General features: G+C 41.0%; 1 protein-coding gene across 1 annotated transcript in view; it reads right to left on the reverse strand.

The window, feature by feature from the left end:
* Positions 1 to 214: 214 nt before the first annotated feature.
* The window catches only part of TMOD2 (tropomodulin 2 (neuronal)), a 39,113-nt gene continuing 20,370 nt past the window's right edge, over positions 215 to 18,957 (reverse strand). The window contains exons 7-9 of the mRNA XM_005863928.2: positions 13,513 to 13,656; positions 6,571 to 6,715; positions 215 to 4,617 (exon numbers count right to left, since the gene is read on the reverse strand). Of these exons, the coding sequence (XP_005863990.1) occupies positions 4,583 to 4,617; positions 6,571 to 6,715; positions 13,513 to 13,656 (324 nt within the window). The 3' untranslated portion in view covers positions 215 to 4,582. The remainder of the gene's footprint in view (positions 4,618 to 6,570; positions 6,716 to 13,512; positions 13,657 to 18,957) is intronic.

Raw genomic sequence — 18,957 nt, forward strand, 5'->3', positions numbered from 1 at the left:
AACTGCCACTGGAAGGCAGAGCTAAAACATTTCATCTTAGTTCTCTGCTCATTAAAATGAAAGTAGCAAGAGATCAACCCATAGACACAGACAAAAGGGTGGTGAAGGCCTCAGGGGGGCAGGCTAGAAGAGGTCAATGAGGGGAAAAGGGGACTTTTGTAATACTTTCAACAATAAAGATTTTTTAAAAATGAAAGTAGCTATTACTGCATTAGTGTATGAGAGGAAGGAAGCTTCAGGATCGTGACTTAAAACCCGATTCCAGAAACAGCTCCACTGAGTACAGGTAACAGCCCACAGAACCCAGAATTCACAACTTAACCACCCCTGCCCACTTGTGCTGATGCCATAAATACTTGCACTAAAGATGGTATCCACGTTGTAAAAAGGCACTCTACCCTCAAAACCCAAGAAACACGTATCAAATTGTACCAATCCAGAGTTTTTGTGCTCCCTCACAGTGCCCAGGAGAGGGCTAAGCACCTCATCTCCACGAAAAAGGAAATATCTGCAAACTCTTCCGTGAATTTAAAGCATGCTGATGCTTACCAGTGTTTTCAAGTTTGAGCGTCTGACCCTATCTCATGGCAGTTATTCAGAGCACACGGGTCTCCCTAACGCTGGTGCCCTGCCAGGGGCCACGCTTCTGCTGGAAGAGAAGCTGCTGCTGCTGTGATTGGTGTCCCAGGCTTCCCAGAGGGAAATGGTTTTGAGGAGAACAGGCATTTGGGATTTCTGAATTTTGAAGTGGAGATGGGCTTTTATTGTACAATAATCTGTGTGCTCCCAGATGGGTGAGCTGCACGTGCCCCTCCAGGTTAGTAATTCTCTATCTAAGCTAGGCCTGCAGCAACTCTGAGAGGGATACGGGAAGAGGGCCTGGGAGACAGCATCTCCCTTCCATCGGTTGTACAGCTTTAGCCAAATAGCTCTGTACAGTAATTAGTGATCTTTATGTACAAAATACTGATATAGAGTATACCCTACACAGATGTAAGGAAAGGGCTGCATCATGTTGATGAAGATGAAAGGGCTTCTACTTATACACTTTAGGCATACGGAGAGATTTGGTGCTGAAACAATGAAATGATTGCGAAGTTTCTAATCTTTATTCCCTAAGGTTGTTGTCCATGCACACTGTGAAATTTGGGGGTTGATGACCTAAAATGCAAACTCCAGGGCGTGATTTCACATTAACCTGGGCCTGCAGCAACTCTAAAAAGGACAAGGGACAAGGAGCTGGGAGAGAGCATCTCCCTTCAATCGGTTGTCCAGATGTAGCCAAACACCTAGTTATTTAGATATTTGGCGACACACACACACACACACACACATACACACACTTATTTACATTAGGCCCTAACAAGATAAAAGGAAAAGATTGACTCATGCCCATGACGATGAAACAGCATCCTTTACACACTTCTGTACGGTGGGGAGATGTAGTGCTGGACTAGTGATGTGATCTCCAGACTTACAGAATTTGTCTTCTAAAAGTCACCTTTTACGAGTCACGCTGTGATATGAGCCTGCGGGCCCTGGTGAGTGATTCTGCACTTACTGTGGGCCTATACACATCTAAAAGAGGGAAGGAGGTGGTCTGGGAAGAGATGATCTCCCTCAATCAGTTGTCCAGATGTTGCCAAATATCTCAGCATCATATTTGGCAAATGCATACATATAAAAATATTTTATATACATTATGCACCACCATGATGAATGGTAAGGAATTAATCATGCTCATAATAATGAAAAAACTACTTGCACACTTTGGGAAGATGGAGAGATGAAGTCCTAGGCTAATTAAATGATTTATAGGCTCTCCAAAATGTAAGTTTATCTTCTAATAGTTATCTTTAATATGTGAATACTCATGAAAATGTCACCTTTCAAGCTACTTTTAAAACCTAAGCAATATTAAGATAAAATGATTAGTTATAAATATCTGATTTCATAGATTCTATTACATGTGAGCCAACTATTTTACAAGCTAAAACAGTGCTAAATTTTGATAATACCCCATTATTTTGCTTTAATGCTATCAACAACTGCAGCACAGTCACTATTAAATTCTGATTTTTTTTCTTGCTTTCTGCCAGGGTTTGTCAGAAACTGCTTTAGCCCCCAGTCGACAGCACCTTGGTGCTGCAGAAAACACTGTAGAATTCAAGATTTCTTAGGGGTGAAGGTAAGAATAAGAGTAAATGAGAAAAGAAAGGAAAAAGTCCTATTTGCAGGGTCATGCCAGGGACTTAGCACTTAAATATATCCGCAATGAATCTAAAGTGCTAGTAGAAAGAAACAGAAGAGAAATGTTCTCCCCTTTGGCAACATGGTAACCAAAACATATGTATACAGAAAAAAAAAAAAAGGAGTTGTATACATTGCTGATGCGTGTTTATAAACCAGCAACTGGGGGGCATGGGGTACGAGGAAGCCCTGATTTGTAAAATTTGCTAATTTCCTTGGTATAAATACTCCCACCACCATGGCCAATTTCAAACTTCCAGCAAGAGGTCCTGAACTTCTGAGTTCAGAAGAGATGTAAGTAGTACAGCATTATAGCATGTCTGCCATACGACCACAACAGATGCAAATAGTCGTAAGAGCACAGGAAATAGTAAATGTACTTTTGAGTATTACTTTTGTTCTTAATAACTTAAGACAGCTTACTTAATTGTAAGTGCATGACATTTAATTTTTAATAATGGCCATGTTTAACAACCAGTTCGCAAAATTCTTGAAAATTTAATAATCAGTAAGCCTGTATGAGCTGGCTCCAACATTCCACACCTAAGTAAGTAAGGCGAAAGGAAAAATCAGACTGAAAACCATTAAATACTATTTACTGTGCTTTTTTTTTTTGGTATAGATAGGGAGATGTAGTGGAAAACTAACGAATTTTTAGGGTTCTAAAAATGTCAACATGTTCTGCTCATTAGTCCCCCCAAAATGTAAAGTATTCTCAAGAAAATGAGATGTTTCAAAGAATTTCAGGGCTACAGAGGTGAGAACTTAAAATACAGGTAAATGTCCAATTTTATAAAGGCTATCTATCTGAAACGGTTTCCATGTGCTCTACATATAGCAAGAACGATATGTGAATTAATTTATCATTTTTTAAAACCTGTTTTACTGCTATCAAGCAACGCAGGAAGACTCAATTACTGAACATATCCTGGACTGGGCCCACCTCTGCCAGAGTCAGCAACCCCTTTAGCTCCAGCTGTTACCAGCACTAGGAATGCCGCCTTTACAAGACTCAGCATTACAGAGAAAAGAAAAAGGAGAAGAGTTGGAAGGAAAGGGAGAAGGGAATAAGGAAGGGAGACATAAAAGCTAGTGTTAAGAGTGCCACCAATTACAGCCGTGGGCACTGACAGTTATCAGAGACGTGTGCACTTGGACCAAAGGCTGTAGTCACTTGTTTCCTTGTTTCAGCATCTGACCTCTGCAAGATTAATGCATACTACCATGCAATCATTGCCGCGGTACTTTCACAGCCTTCGTTCTTGAGATGACAAACATCTGGATAAGTGATCCTTCACACGTTTTCCTGATGTTTGCAAGTATCTGGATGGATCATGCCATGTAGATTAAAATCGGTATAATTAACTTGAATGTTCACCTTTTATCCTGCAATCTTGTTACACTAAAGAAAAAGCAATAAATCCTTCGAAAATTTGCCAAAATAATGTGGTCATGTGTATCAGACAGCCTTGATTAATGTACAATTACTATTGTTTTATTTGGGCGTGTACTGTTTCAAAAGCCTCCCTCTTACTAAAACTTAAAAATATCCCATCCTGTCTGGAGAACTTTAAAACAGCTTTGTAAAAAGTTATCCATCAGAGTCATGTTAAAGATTGAATTTATGTTGAATAATTAGTAAAGGTAGGTGTGCCAATTCATTTTGCTACCCGTTGAGTCTGGCTTGAAGCTGTATTTGTGGGTTAATAAACATTTTATACTTCTTTACTGAGGCTATGTTAAAGTCTCATAATGCTGTCTTGTTTTTATGAAGACGATCCCATTGATTTTTGATCAGTGGGGCATGTGCATTCAGTGATGTTTCTGGAACTAAGAATTTGTGCTAAATTGGGTCGCATTTCTCACCCAGTGAAAGATTGGCAATACTAACTTCTTATATGGTCAGCAGAACACTTCTGCTGTATTTAGCCTAACTCAAAGCTATGCATGTAAACAGAGATAGGCCTCTATCATAATCAGTTACAAACACACTTACATACTAAACGCCTTTCAGTGGTTATAAAAAGTTCATGTAAGCGAGACAACCCAATATGAAAGTGGTTAAATCCTTTTCAATCGTTGTCACCCACTAAGACCTGCCTATGTCCACTGGTGCAAGTTGCCAGAGGTGCCCACGAGCAAATAAAACAATCGTATGTATTTAAAAATCCCAGATAAATAAGTAGTGCTAAAAAAGAATAAAAATTAAATATTAGTTTTGTGGTTAACGGAAATGAACAACCTTTGATAAAATAGTCCCGGTGGGGGAGAAGAAGCGCTTTTGTTCATTTTTAAATGGCCACCGTGGTGAAACTTCGTTTCTTGTAGAAATTTACTTTCGGTCTCCTTCAACTCGCTTTTTACGAACTAGGTAAGAAAGAAAGAAAGGTTAAAATGACAAAGTGAAGGGATACTCCTTAAATTTCAGATAAACAACATTAATCACACAGAACAGCAACATCACACACTTGAGGATACAGTTATCTTAAATTTCAATATTCAATTACCTACTGGATTATTCTCTCATTCTTACTTAAGATTGAGAGAATAAACCCAGTGTCATGTTGGATTTACATTTAAATAAAGCTACGTCTGATAGGAGAGAATTTGAATGTTAGGACTTTCCCAGTCCTATGGAGTAGAATAGATCCACAATGTAGTGAACTTCCAAATAGTTTCTTGGTCACTTATCCACAGCCCTTCTCAGCTTCTGTGCAACTTAATCACCTATTAGCTTTAATGCCCCAGGATGACACATTCACAACCTATTACTTCTGATTATGGCTTGCAGACCAGGAGGATCTGCAATCGAAAGTTCAAAGTTTCTAAACCTGTTTTAAATCAAATCTCCTACATATTAACCTCCAAGGAAGGTGTGATTCAGATGGCAACCAAACTTAGAGATTAAGGTTCCCTTAAACTGGTTCTTAGTATCCAAGAAGTTGCCTGGCTGCCCATTCCCAGTTTCTGCCACCGTCTTCTTCCCCCTTTCACGTCCCCGCCTGCAGGCTCCTCTAGTGGGTAGCAGGAGGGCTACTCTCACCTTCCTGGATTTGGCAAAAATGGTGCCCTGACTGTGGCCCTGCTCCAACTCTCCACTTTAAATAGCCCAGCCTACTCCTGCCTCGGCTGCGAAAATGCAAAGGTCTAGCCCACGGTTACTGCTCCTGGGCTCAGAATGGCCCCTCCATTTACTTCAAACCTCTCGTTGTGCCTGTTCTTCTTTGGTCTCCATGTTGTTCGGCTGTGGACCCCCTCCGCTTTTCCTATGCATCTTCCTACTGTTGCCTCCACCCTCCCCCAAAGCCCTGTTTGCTGGGATGCCTCCTTAGCCTCACCTTCTGCAGCCCAAAGGCAAGCACTGCCATCTGCCCGGCCAGGCCCCAGATGCCACACATTGCACTCTGGCTGGGCCTCAGGGGCTTGGCTCAGTATGTGCGGGCAGAGAACTGGGCACTAATTTCACCTGTTCCCTTCTGGTTTTAAGCCTTCAGCTTCTATCTTGTCTACTATCTGAATCCTCCCTGTGGCCAGCACCATACTTCGCAGAACACTGTGCCCAGTTCCCTTGTCCAAGGTCTGGTTTTCTGACCCTGAACCTCAAACCGGGGACTGAGGCCTGCTATTGGCTAACTGCTTGCCAAGTGGACTGTCTACACCTGGATGCCCTTTTGCGATGCTGCTTCAAGTGGCGGGGCTGTCCCCAGACCACGCCTTCCCAGCCTGTCCCATTCTTCTGTGCTGTGGTTGACTAGGACCTGCCCCACCTCATGTGAACAGAAGAAATGTGAACAGATCCTCAGCAAAGAGCGGGCAGCAGGAAACATTCACGAGAGGCTAGCTGAAAAAGTTACTTCTGTGTTTCCCTTCATAGCATAGTCCCACTGGTTCATTTCACATGTAAATTACCAAAGTATCAGGCATAAGCATGTTTAAACCCAACTACAGAAGCACAGTCAGGCACAAACGAAGGGAACTGGGAATGTCCATGCCATTGTGTCCATCCATCTTCTGGTGCAGGTAACAGCAGAGGGTGATTACATGCAATAAGTAAGGAAAGGAGAAGCAAATACATAAAGGAAACCAAGCAAAAATCACAGGTTTTCTGGAAAAAAGAACAAACCGTTCTTGAGAGAACACTACAATAAAGCTTAAACTGTGAAGATGATGAAGATTCCCATGACCATGTAATAGTTAGCCTTTGATGAAGGGCTGGCACCAAAGGCCAGTGGGATAGTGAGATGTTAGAGCTGAAGTGGAGAAATGAATGGTCATCAAGCTTTTCTAGTTGCTAACAGCACCACAGTATGGCCGCATTACCCAGGTCATTATTCTTCGTGATGGCAGCTGCCACCCTCGTTCGTGGCCCTTGCTTGGTAAACTGATATCCAAATTTGAGGATCCTTGAATTCTCCTCGAGCATCTGGGCAATTTCCATCTCTACGGCTGTTCCCAACTGCTGTCTCTGGTTGCAGGTGCAGGTACATACATAGGATGACCAAGAAGAATGAGGAAACAGTTACTTGTGTGGAAAAGATACGTGGCTACTTGGACAAAACCAAACAAAACAAAGAGCCAGAAGTCTCCAAATGAATGGAAAAAAGTCACTTGAGATATTTTCTTCCATGCAGTCATTTGCTCCTTGTCTAGAAGCAAAACCCAACAGATAGATAGACAAATCAGCTGGCATGCTAACCTGAGAGGACTAAGCCAATTATTTATGAAGGAAAAGATGATTCCAGATGTAAAATGAAAGCAAAACCAGTATTTGCTGTTTCCAATCTACCCCAGTGTTTATGGTTTAAACAAAGGGTGTGGTTTTTTTTTGTTTGTTTGTTTTTTTTAATAGGGAAATGGTCTTATAGCAATCAATCCAATTATTGAATTTTCTATTCTGGGATCCATATCCAAACATAATGAAAGATCATCAATTAATGGGCCGTTCTCTCTCAGCAGAGTCTCACTAGGATATCCCCAAGAGGTTCTACCATAGTCAAGTGAGTTATCACACACTGAAAGGGTTACTGGGCTACAGAAAAGTAAATAAGTTTTTTTATGTTTGTGGAAAAATGTATTTTGTTTGTCTTTTAAGTTGAGACATAGAGTAATAAAAACAGTAAAAGTAGATTTTTAAAAATGACAGCATGTAAAAATAAAAATTTAAAATTAAATTTACGGGACACAGTATATTTTTTCATAATATATTCATTAAATATTTTTAAGTAAAAAGGACAGGCTTGTTTAGAAAAAGCTAACAATAAAGTGTATAAAATATAAAAGCTCCCTTCCCCTAATATTCCCACTCCACACAGAGAAAGCCAGTTTGGTATACAGTATGTAGTCTTAAACATTTTCTATGCATTCACATGTCTATGTAATCTTATGTACACCTATACTTTTTTCACAGACATGGATTCTAGTAGCATACTGTTCTGAAAGATGTTTTTCTTTTTCTTTTAAGTTTAATAACGCCTTTTCATGTAGGTAAATACATGTTTACCTCATCGGACAGCTGCCCAGCCTTCCACTGTAGTAATGCATCATAATGTCCGCAGGCAGGTCCTAATGACTGTTTTACATCGCTTTCCATTTCTACTATTGCAAACCTTGCTGCAGGGACCTTTCCGTGCACACACAGTATATCCTGGGGCATTTCTGCAAGTGTGCCTGGGAGGCAAATTTCAGCAGGATCCAGGTGTAAGCATGTTTTAATTTTTGACATATTACTGACTTACCCTCAAAGGCTATGACAATTTTTACACTTGCTAACAGTGTTTGAGTTATTGTTTTCCCTTCCCTCACTAACATGGGATATTACCAATCTTTTCATTTCTGTCAATCCAATAAGTGAGACTTCTATTTTACTTGTATATATTTAATTGCTTTAATTTGCTCTTCTCAAATTATGAATAAGAACAATTAATTTTCTCATGCATTTGTATGTCTTTTTTTTTTTTTAAAACTACCAATCTCTGTAATTTGCCCATTTTTCCTGGGCTTTTAAAAAAAAATTGGCTTGTAAATTTCTTATATATTAGGAAATTAGCCCTTTGTCAAATTTGCTGAAAATACTTTGTTCAGTTTTTTTCTATTTTGATTACTTAAAGGCATTTTCTCCCTTTCATATGGTCAAATTTATTAATCTAGATTTTATGTCATTTTAGAAAGTCTCCACTCCTGATGCTTTTCCACTTGTTTTATGATTTTGCATATTGTAATATTTAAATCTTATTTTATCTGAAATGAATTTTAATATAAGAATTAAAATACACCCTAGCCAGTTTTGTTCAGTGGATAGAGCGTCAGCCTGCAGACTGAAGGGTCCCGGGTTCGATTCCGAGCAAAGGCACATGCCTGGGTTGCAGGCAGGCTTGATCCCCAGTAGGGGGAGTGCAGGAAGCAGCCGATCAATGATTCTCTCTCATCATTGATGTTTCTATCTCTCTGTCTCTCTCCCTTCCTCTCTGAAATCAATAAAAGTATGTTTTAAAAAAGAATTAAAATGGAACACCAACTTTATTTTAATCCAAAATGCTAGCAAATTGTCCCACCATCTTTTACTTCATTTTTCTTCCATGATTTGAAATACCACTTTGCTGCAAAATTCTCAAGTATACTAGTACTTGAGTGTTTCTGGACTCTATTACCCTGTCAGTCTATTTCTGTGCCAGTATTATGCAATTGGATTGCTTTAAAATATATATATATATATATACCTTTTAAATTTGGAAATCTTAAGTATGGGGTAGATGAAGGATAAAAGTTTATGGAGAAAAAACAAAACAAAATAAAACAAACAGAAAGTTTATGAAGAAAGTTTTGTGTCCTTTGCTCTTTATCTTTCTTTTCATCTAGCAACCTGTCAAATGAGTCTCTTGCCAAGATATTAACAAAATGTGGTACTGCCAGTAAGACAACAGTTTTGGGAATCCACAGGGTGGAGTCAGCATTCTAAGCAATGCGGATCTATGGGAGGGAGGAGCAGCAATAAAGTATGAGATACTGACCTCACAGTATCATGAGCAACTTTAGCTCATGACACACTTTTGAACAATGGGACTGTATTAAGGACTGAGATCCAACCTCAGGGCGGGGCTGCCACAGTTATGGCTTATGCCCGTGGAATGGGCCAAGTGGTGCTGTGCAAGGGCAGCAGGAGCTCGTGGTGGATGTGGCTGACTGAGAGGGATAATATAAAAGTTCCTTTATTTCCCCTTGCAACTCTCAAGCATTTGGGGTCCAGCACTTGGATAACTTGGAGGGTGGCGTGTTGATATAAAGGATGTAGGAGCTGAAAATTATATTGGGGGGCATATAAAAGAGGGGGAGAAAGTAATATAACACAGGGCATTTTCTTTCTCAGCCTGAGTTTTTTTAAATTTTTATTTGAGGTCTTCTGTGTTGTATAAACCCAGGACACTAAATGAGCACCAGAATTTCTTACAATTTGGATAGTATGTTTCTCTTTATTAAGTCACTAAATACAAAGAAAAAAAAAAGAAACAAAAGTTCAAGCATACATTCCTTCAGATCACCTTTTGTTTTTCTTGATTTTTATTAATGTCTTTTTAAAAATTGATTCTTAGAGAGAGAGAAGACAAGAGAGGGAGAGAGAGAAACATCAATTGGTTGCCCCCTGCATGTACCTCCACATCCCAAATGCACCCTCACTGGGGATTGAACCTGCAACCTGGGCGTGTGCCCTGACCAGGAATCGAACCAGTGACTTTTTGGTGCAGGGGATGATGCTCAACCAACTGAGTCACACTGGCCAGGGCACCATCTGTTTTTCTTTAAGTAACCTCTTTTCACTACTCCAATTTATTTATTCATGAATATGCATTACCGATTGTTCTCACAGGGCACTGATTAAGTCATTACATATTTACCTGGAACCCACACAGTGGGGGGTTCTCAGCAGGCCTCCATTCTGGTGCAGTTTCCTGCTGCAATGATATTAATTGGGTCTCAGCTGCTGGCCCTGCCTGAGGAAACTGTCTTAGAGATTAGTTTATTTCAAACCCTTCCTTAGACAGAGGGGGAAACTGAGATTTACTTCTAACAGTCTATGAGTCAGTGAACAAAATTGTGGATGGAAATCAAGGTTTGTTTATGAATTTCCTCATTCTTAAAATAAAGCAAAACATTTTTCCAGTTGTTCTAGAACTTAATCCTCTTCTTTGTCACGAGTAAAGAGAAGTCATTTCAGAGGCATACTGGGGGACGAAAGTTGAAAAATTACACAAAACCATGCCCAGCTGACTGAAGAGGGGTGGTGAGGATGATACTTTAGGTGGGATTTTTTAATTTATTTGTTTGTTTCATTTTTGTTAATCTTCATCTGATATTTTTTCCATTAATTTTTATGGAGAGTGAAAGGGGGAGTGAAGAAAAGAGAGAAAGGGGGAGAAAGAGAGGGATGGGGGAAAGAGAAAGACAGAGAGTGAAAGAGAAACATTAATGTGAGAGAGACACATTGATTGGTTGCCTCTGACTGGGGCGGGGATCGAACCCAACAACCCAGGTACCTGCCCTTGACCGGAAATCAAACACGAGAACTTTCGGTATTTGGGCCGACATTCTAACTTCTGAGCCACACCAGCCAGGGTTTATTAAAAATGTTTGTATTGATTTTAGAGAGAGAGAGAGGAAAAGAGAGAGAGAGAGAGAGAAAGAGAGAGAGAGACATTGATTGGCTGCCTCCTGCACGCACCCTACTGGGGATCTAGAAGGAATTTAAGAGAGACTGTATTTTAGGTTCTTTTTCACATGCATTAGAAAAAGCTTCTCTATTCTAAATTTTCGGGATTTCAGCTCACTCACTACATATAAGGTTGTCAGATTTAGCAAATAAAAATACAGAACACCCAGTTAAATTTGAATTTCAATAAATAACAAATAAATGATTTAGTATAAGTATGTCCCATGATATATTTGGGATATAGTTATACTAAAAATGAATTGTTGCTTATGTGAAATTCAAGTTAACTGTATCTTATCTGGCAACCGTAATTAGATGGTATTTTACTAGGAATAGAGTATTTAGAACATTATTTCAGATATGGGGTTTCACTATGGCCTAAAGCAGCCGTGGGCAAACTACGGCCCGCGGGCCGAATCCGGCCCGTTTGAAATGAATAAAACTAAAAAAAAAAAAAAAGACCGTACCCTTTTATGTAATGATGTTTACTTTGAATTTATATTAGTTCACACAAACACTCCATCCATGCTTTTGTTCCGGCCCTCCGGTCCAGTTTAAGAACCCATTGTGGCCCTCGAGTCAAAAAGTTTGCCCACCCCTGGCCTAAAGTAAACCAACACAAGAAGATAAATATACTTGGAATAAAGTGTCCACTTCTGTCTTAGATCTCCTGGGAATAGTTACTAAGAGAACTCATCTTCTTCCTGATACTATTCTAGCTGATAAATATCCCTGAGCTATCAGTTCTTTTCCTTCTGGCATTTTTCTCACTTGTTTTCCTGCTCTCCTGCTTCCTGATGACCCTTAATTTACTAGCAGCTGGACACACAACAACATACACAGCATCAGCTTCCCCTGAATGTGTCCGGTCTTCCCCCTGGGCGTCCCTCCACACCTCTGCATTTGGAAAGCTGTTTTGGTGATGCATCCCTTCTGGGAATGGTGAGGAAGGCCGCCTGTCTCCTGGTGGCGTTCCCACTTCCCTAATAACAAGCCTCAGGAGGAGTACAGGGCTGGACAGTCCTATGGTCCTGGTCAGCAAAAACAGAGTAGAGCTGTCCATGGAACTTGTCTCCAGGCTTAGGCAAAAGTCCTGACTTGGCCCAGCCAGCACGGCTCAGTGGTTGAGCATCGACCTATGAACCAGGAGGTCACGATTCCATTCCTGGTCAGGGCACATGCCCGGTTGCAGGCCGAATCCCCAGTGTGGGGTATGCAGGAGGCAGCTGATAATGATTCTCTCTCATCATTGATGTTTCTATCTCCCTCTCCTCCTTTCCTCTCTGAAATCAATAAAAATATATTGGGGGAAAAAGAAGTCCTGGGTAGGGTGCTGGGGCTTTATCAGATCTTAGAGGGTCTAGACCAGGAAATTTCTCAGATATGCAGGGGGCACTTTCAACAGGCACTTCCCCCAATATCTCTCCCCTCCCCCCGCCACCCCACAAGAGAATGCTCGCAGTACAAGTCTCCTTGCTCTCTCCTCTTTCGGTTCCATTTCAGGGCCCTTTCTTCCTACTGTACAGTGTCTAGACCCCTCAGATTCACTGAATCCCACTGTAGACACTTCCCTGTGACAAAGGAGCAGGGTTACACACCGAGAACTGAGACTTGCTCCCTGTGAGCAGGAGCCAGCTGAAGCAGCAGAGCAAGTCTGGAAGTAGGGCAGGCAGGCTGATGCTGGGAAAGAGAGGGCTTCCGGGGACAGGAAGTGGTGGCTCCAGGGAAAAACAACTTGCTTTGGCTGGTGAGGGGACCCTGAGAAACGCTGTAACAAAGCTGAGATTATGACTGCTCTGTGCGTGAGTCCTGATGCTACTCTAAGCCAGGCCATCTTTAGAACCTGAAAGTCCTTTATTTATTTTAAAAAATATATTTTCATTGATTTCAGAGAGGAAGGGAGAGAGAGATAGAGATAGAAACATCAGTGATGAGACAGAATCATCGATTGGCTGCCTCCTCCATGCTCCACACTGGGGATCGAGTCTGCAACCTGGGCGTGTGCCCTGACCAGGAATCGAGCTGTGACCCCCTGGTTCATAGATCGATGCTCAACCACTGAGCCACGCCGGCCAGGCATAGAACCCAAAGTCCTTTAAATGGGCTCTGTGGCCAGCACTAGACTGCAGGAGCCCACTCTACTCTTTCAGCTCTGGGAACCTCCATCCAGGGACAGGAAGTCTGGCTCTGGGAGTGGCCACTCTGTAGCCATAGCCCCAGTGACAGGCAACAGCAAGGCTGGGGCAGGCATGGGTTGAGATTCCTGCTGAGAGGCCACAGTGATGACGGCTGAACAAAGCAGCTGTCACACCTCTGCCCTCCCTGCTCTTTCTCCTCCAGGCCTGACCAGCCCAGGACTGAGGGCCAGCGGGCTCTTTATAACTCAGGTTGTCCCACTGTGCAATGCTTAATTAGGAACATGCTCTCCCCTACTCCCTCACAGGCCTGCAGCTTTTATAATGTATAGGAAAGCTAGACCATAAAATCGAGCAACAGAATTTTGTCTTTTAACTCACTCCATTGTGGCGTACCTTTCACATGCAGCCTGTGGGTCAGCTTACCTGGTTGTCGATCTTGATTTCTGTCAAGGTGTCATTTTCTCTTAGTGCCTCCACCAGGGCCAGGATCCCAGCTCCAGTTACAAAATTGGATTCTATGTTTAGACTTTTCAAGGTCTTGTTCACTTTCAGCATATCTGCAAAAGCCTTATTATTCAAAAAGGAAATAACCATTAGGGTTTCTAAAGATTTATTTCCTGAACTCCCCACCCCCAAATTAAATGAGTCTTTTTTACAGTACTTAAAAACTTAGTTAAATCATACTTTCACCTCAAAGCAAAAAGATAATTTAAAACTCAAAAAAAATGTTTAGTCCAGCAGCCCAAACTTATGAATTTCATATATCTGCAAAACTAAAAAAAAAAAGATACTAAGATACTGACATAGGATTACCAACTTTGCTTTGTTGAGTAAGGACATAAAAAAAACCCCAAAAACCCCACTGCCATCTGTTATCACTATCAATGTCATTTTTGAGAAAAGGCAGTTTAACATTAGGAAATATGGACAAAGGATCTAGCTTCAGAATTACTTTATTTTGCCCCTTCGTATATGAATGGATTAAAAGAAAACCTTGACCACTGACTAGCATTTAGACACTACTGATTTAGTCATATCATTTCAGGTCATCCAGAAATCAGAACTCTTCAAAGATAACTCTTGGAACAAAGTCATCTCTCAGAGTGGCAAACCCACTAGAGATGTCCAGTTCAAGCCTGCAGCCTGCACACATGTACCTGCTTGCTCCCCTTCCTCCCCAAGTTTTCCCTTCATGAGGAAAAGATATAACTTTAAGCGACTGGAACCCTCACAATACATGAAAGCAAACCCCCCCCCCAAAAAAAAACCCAAAAAAATAAAAGAGGGGCATTATCTTGAAGAATTGCTAAAATACAGAAAACAGAAAGACTGATGGAGAAATTAGCACAAAACTGCCTAAGATGCCAGAGGTAAGTCCCAACTGGGGCATTTCATTAAAGAACTGTTTTAGGCCCTGGCCCGTGTGGCTCATTGGGTTGGAGCATTGTCCTGTACATTTAAAGTTCCAGGGTTCGATTCCCAGTCAGGGCACATACCTAGGTTTCGGTTTGTTCCCTGTTTGGGCACATGTGAGAGGCAACTGATGGATGTTTCTCTCTCTCTCTCTCTCTCTCTCTCTCCCCACTTCCTCTCTCTTTCTAAAAAAAAAAAAGAAGTGTCTTAGGAACAAATGGGACAACTAGAGTATGTGGAGAACACACCACCCCTCCCTGTGGTTTCCCAGAAAAGAGTACCTGCCAACACAACTATCAGTGAACTATCAGTGAAAAATCTCCTAGGAAGAGCCTCTAGTGAGGGTGCTAGGACCTGAGAGAGAAGCAGTGCAGAAACTGAGGCACCTCCAGACCATCACCAGATACGATATGGATGAAAGGAAGGGAGAGGCAACTATTGCCCAGGAATGAAACATACAGAAATCTACTCTTGCAGATGAAGCCCTCCTAACGGCAGCACTCGCGGGGGACCCCAGGCTGCCTGCTGGCTCCTCATACACTCACTACAAAGAAGGTTGCCAGTCAATTCACCTGCCTGCTTGGAAAAACACGCATTCATTCATTCATTCATTCAAAAAAAGACTATTATGTTCCAGCAGTAGAGAAAACAAAAATTTCTACCCTAGTGAGCTTATATTTGAGGAGGGCAGAATCAAAATTAATTAACAAAATATGCAGCCTGTCATGTGGTGAATCAGAGGAAATGATCCTGGCTTACCCAAATCAAACTTGCTCTCTATTCAGAAATATGAACGGGCAACCAGTGATTGCCAGACATGTGAGAAAAACCAACATAAAAGAGAGAAGTGTTATTAGATATTAATGTTAAGAAATGTTAAGAGAAGATCAACATTCATCCAATAAGAGTTTCAAAAGGACAATAACAAAAAAGAAAAGAGAAAGCAAATAACTACAAAACAACAGGAAAAAATTTCCCAGAGTTGAAGAAAGCTACACGTCTTTTTTTGTTGTTGTTAATCCTCACTGAGGATATTTTTCCATTGATTTTTTAGGAAGAGTGTAAGAGAGAGGGAAAGACAGAGAGAAACACTGATGTGAGAAAAACACATTGACTGGTTGATTCCTGCACGAACCCCTACTAGGGCCCAGGCCGGGGAGGCTCCTGCCATCAAGGTACGTGCCCTTGACTGGAATCGAACCCGGGACCCAAACTGGCTAGGGCAGCTACAAGTCTTTATCTGAAAGCACCCACTGAGGCTCAGAGGAATGAATAAAAAAGACCCATAAGTGGGCATATAAAGTGAAATTTCAGAACTCCAAGGAGAGAGAGTCCTCAAAGTTTCTAGCAAGAAAAAATAAGTTACATGGAAAAAAGAGTCACTCAATTTCAAGGCACTTGGAAATTGTAAGTGCTAAGAATAAGTTTCAAATTTTGGAGTCAACCCATATAATAACATAAAATATGACATAAAGCCGGCTGGTATAGTTCAGTGGCTAAGCATCAATCTACGAACCAGAAGGTCACGGTTCAACTCCCGGTCTGGGCACATGCCCAGGTCACGGGCTCAATCCCCAGTGGTGGTGTGCAGGAGGCAGCCGATCAATGATTCTCTCTCATCATTGATGTTTGTATCTCTCTCTCCCTTCCTCTCTGAAATCAATAAAAATATATTTATTTTAAAAATAGGATATAAAATGTATAAAGCTCAAATGTGTGAAGATAATAAAATAACTACAATTTGGTGATAGAAGAGCAAGGAGGGATGGAAGGTAGAGTGAGTTCAGAATTGCCTCATCTTGTCTAATGGAGGATAAAAAATTATCTAAGATGGCAAATTAAAAATAAAAATGTATGTATACTAGTGTTTTTCTACTGTGATTGCATATTAGAATGACCTGGAAGCCTTAAAAATATACCAATGCTTGGGCCCCAACCCAGAATAATGAAATCAGAACCTGGTGGCCTTGATAGCTGCATTTTTAAATTGCTGACAGTACTACAGATGTCCCCATCTCACCCCCCACCGCTCTGCCCCCCTCCAACCAACCCCATCCCACCATAGGCCTTCATCACACTATTGTCTGTGTCCATAGCTGCATTTTTGAAAAGCTCCCCAGGTGACTAACATTCAGCCAGGATTGACAGACACTTTAATTAAAGTTATAAAGACAACAACTAGAAGAATGAAAAACAAACCAATAGTGATTATTCTGGGGAATAGAACAAGGAACGTCTAAACCAGTGGTTCTCAACCTTCTGGCCCTTTAAATACAGTTCCTCATGTTGTGACCCAACCATAAAATTATTTTCGTTGCTACTTCATAACTGTAATGTTGCTACTGTCATGAATCATAATGTAAATATGCAGGATGGTCTTAGGCGACCCCTGTGAAAGGGTCGTTCAACCGCCAAAGGGGTCGCGACCCACAGGTTGAGAACCGCTGGTCTAAACTATTTAAATTGTTTTTATGGAGGAAGAAACAGGAAGAAAGGAGAAGGTATCCAACTTGGGTTTCTCAGGCTCTGCACTGTGGACATTTGAGGCAGGGAATTCTTTGTTGTGGGGGGTTGTCTTGTGTACTGTAGAAGGCTTAGCAGTCTCTGAGACCCACCGAATGCCAACAGTACCCCTCCCAGTAATGACAACCAAAATGATCTCCAGACTGCCCTGAGTTGAGAACCACCGGACTAGCAGAATAATCCTGTGTATTAAGTCAGGCAATTGCTTGAACTAAAAAGCAAGTACAAAGATTTGGACTGACGTGATTGTATACCGTGTAAATCAAAGTGCCAGGTCTTTAATTAGAATTAAATGTACACATTTTAATTAGAGCACCAGAGGAAATGCATCAGGCCTTTCCTTACGGACGCTTCAAGCTTTGAGATTTACTTTCGTTATTAGAATAACAAAATGTCAGAGCAATTATGCCTTTATAAAAAAGCTGCAGGACCTCCTGGCAAGCAGCCAGATCCTGCCAATTTCTTTTAAACTTGAGAAAGCACTTTTCTCATACTGAACAAAACAGGGGAGACCCAGCCAAACATAACCCTGGGCAGTAGGCCCAAGTTCATTTAAGTTCAGCAAATATTTGAGCATCTATTACATGTGCTGGGGATGATAACATTAGTAAAACAAAGACTAGATTTCTTAAATATTATAGAAATAATTAGGGTAAAAATACATCTTTAAAGAGAAGGCTTTGCTTTCTGTACTTTACAGTGCTGTATGAAATGCAGTTTTCTGCAATGTCTAAATCTGTGTCATCCAAATGGTAGCCACCAGACACACAGCTGTGGAGGCCTTGAAAAATGGCTGGTCTGAATGGAGACATGCTGTAAATGTAAAACACACAAAGATGTATATGAAGACAATAAGGTAAAATACCTCATTATATTTTCAACCTGTATTTTGAAATTTTGAATATATTGGTTTAAATAAAATATATTATTAAAGTTAAAATTAATTTCATTTATTTCTTTTTGTTTTTTGTGTTTTTTGTTGTTGCTGTTGTTATTCTTCACCTGAGGATATTTCTTCCATTGCTTTTCAGAGAGTAGAAGCGAGGGAGGCAGTGAGGGGAGGGGAGAGAAAAAACGAGAGAGAAAGAGAGCAAAGAGAAACATCAATGTGAGAGAGACACAAGTACTGGTTGCCTCCTGCACATGCCCCAACTGGGACCAGGAATCGAACCTGGGACCCTTCGGTGTGAAGGCCAACACTCTAACCATTGAGCAACACCAGCCAGGGCTCTTTGTTTTTTAATGTGGCTACTGGAAAATTGAAAATTATGCATATGGCTTACATTTGTGACTGTCATTTTCTTTTGATTGTACAGTGCTGTAATAAACTCTTGATTTTTCTGGGGCATCACTGTTAATAATAATAGCATTTTTTACACATTTGGGTCTTTTCTCTACACTGGCATTCAAGTGATGGCAAGTTCCGTCAATACTCACTTCTATAGTTGTGGTTATATGGAAGTACTTGGCACATGGTGAACTAAACTTAACTACAGGTCACTAAATTCACTTCCTGGCTTGACCAAATGCTTAATCTTAGTTAAGTTACTCAGCCTCTCTGAGCCTCAGTTGCTTCCTCTGTAAAATGGGAATAATGCAATCTTACATACACATTGTCTACATTTGCAATGATCTCACAAGTGCCTTGTTGAATCAAGTTTTAAACCTTACATAGAAAAGTGTCTTGAAGCTCTTTGCTTTACTGCTGATTTTTACTTCTCAACAGTGAAGCGTTCAGTCATAAACAGTCTGAAGATCTCTGTTGCCTGTGGGGTAATGAACCAATTTTCAAACTATACAAAGGCTCTTTCCTAACAATGGCATACCTGAAAGGGGAATCATCTAGGGCAGTGGTCGGCAAACTGCGGCTCGCGAGCCACATGCGGCTCTTTGGTCCCTTGAGTGTGGCTCTCCCACAAAATACCGACTTCT

This window comes from Myotis brandtii, unplaced genomic scaffold, assembly GCF_000412655.1.
Source record: "Myotis brandtii unplaced genomic scaffold, ASM41265v1 scaffold182, whole genome shotgun sequence".
Lineage (NCBI taxonomy): Eukaryota > Metazoa > Chordata > Mammalia > Chiroptera > Vespertilionidae > Myotis > Myotis brandtii.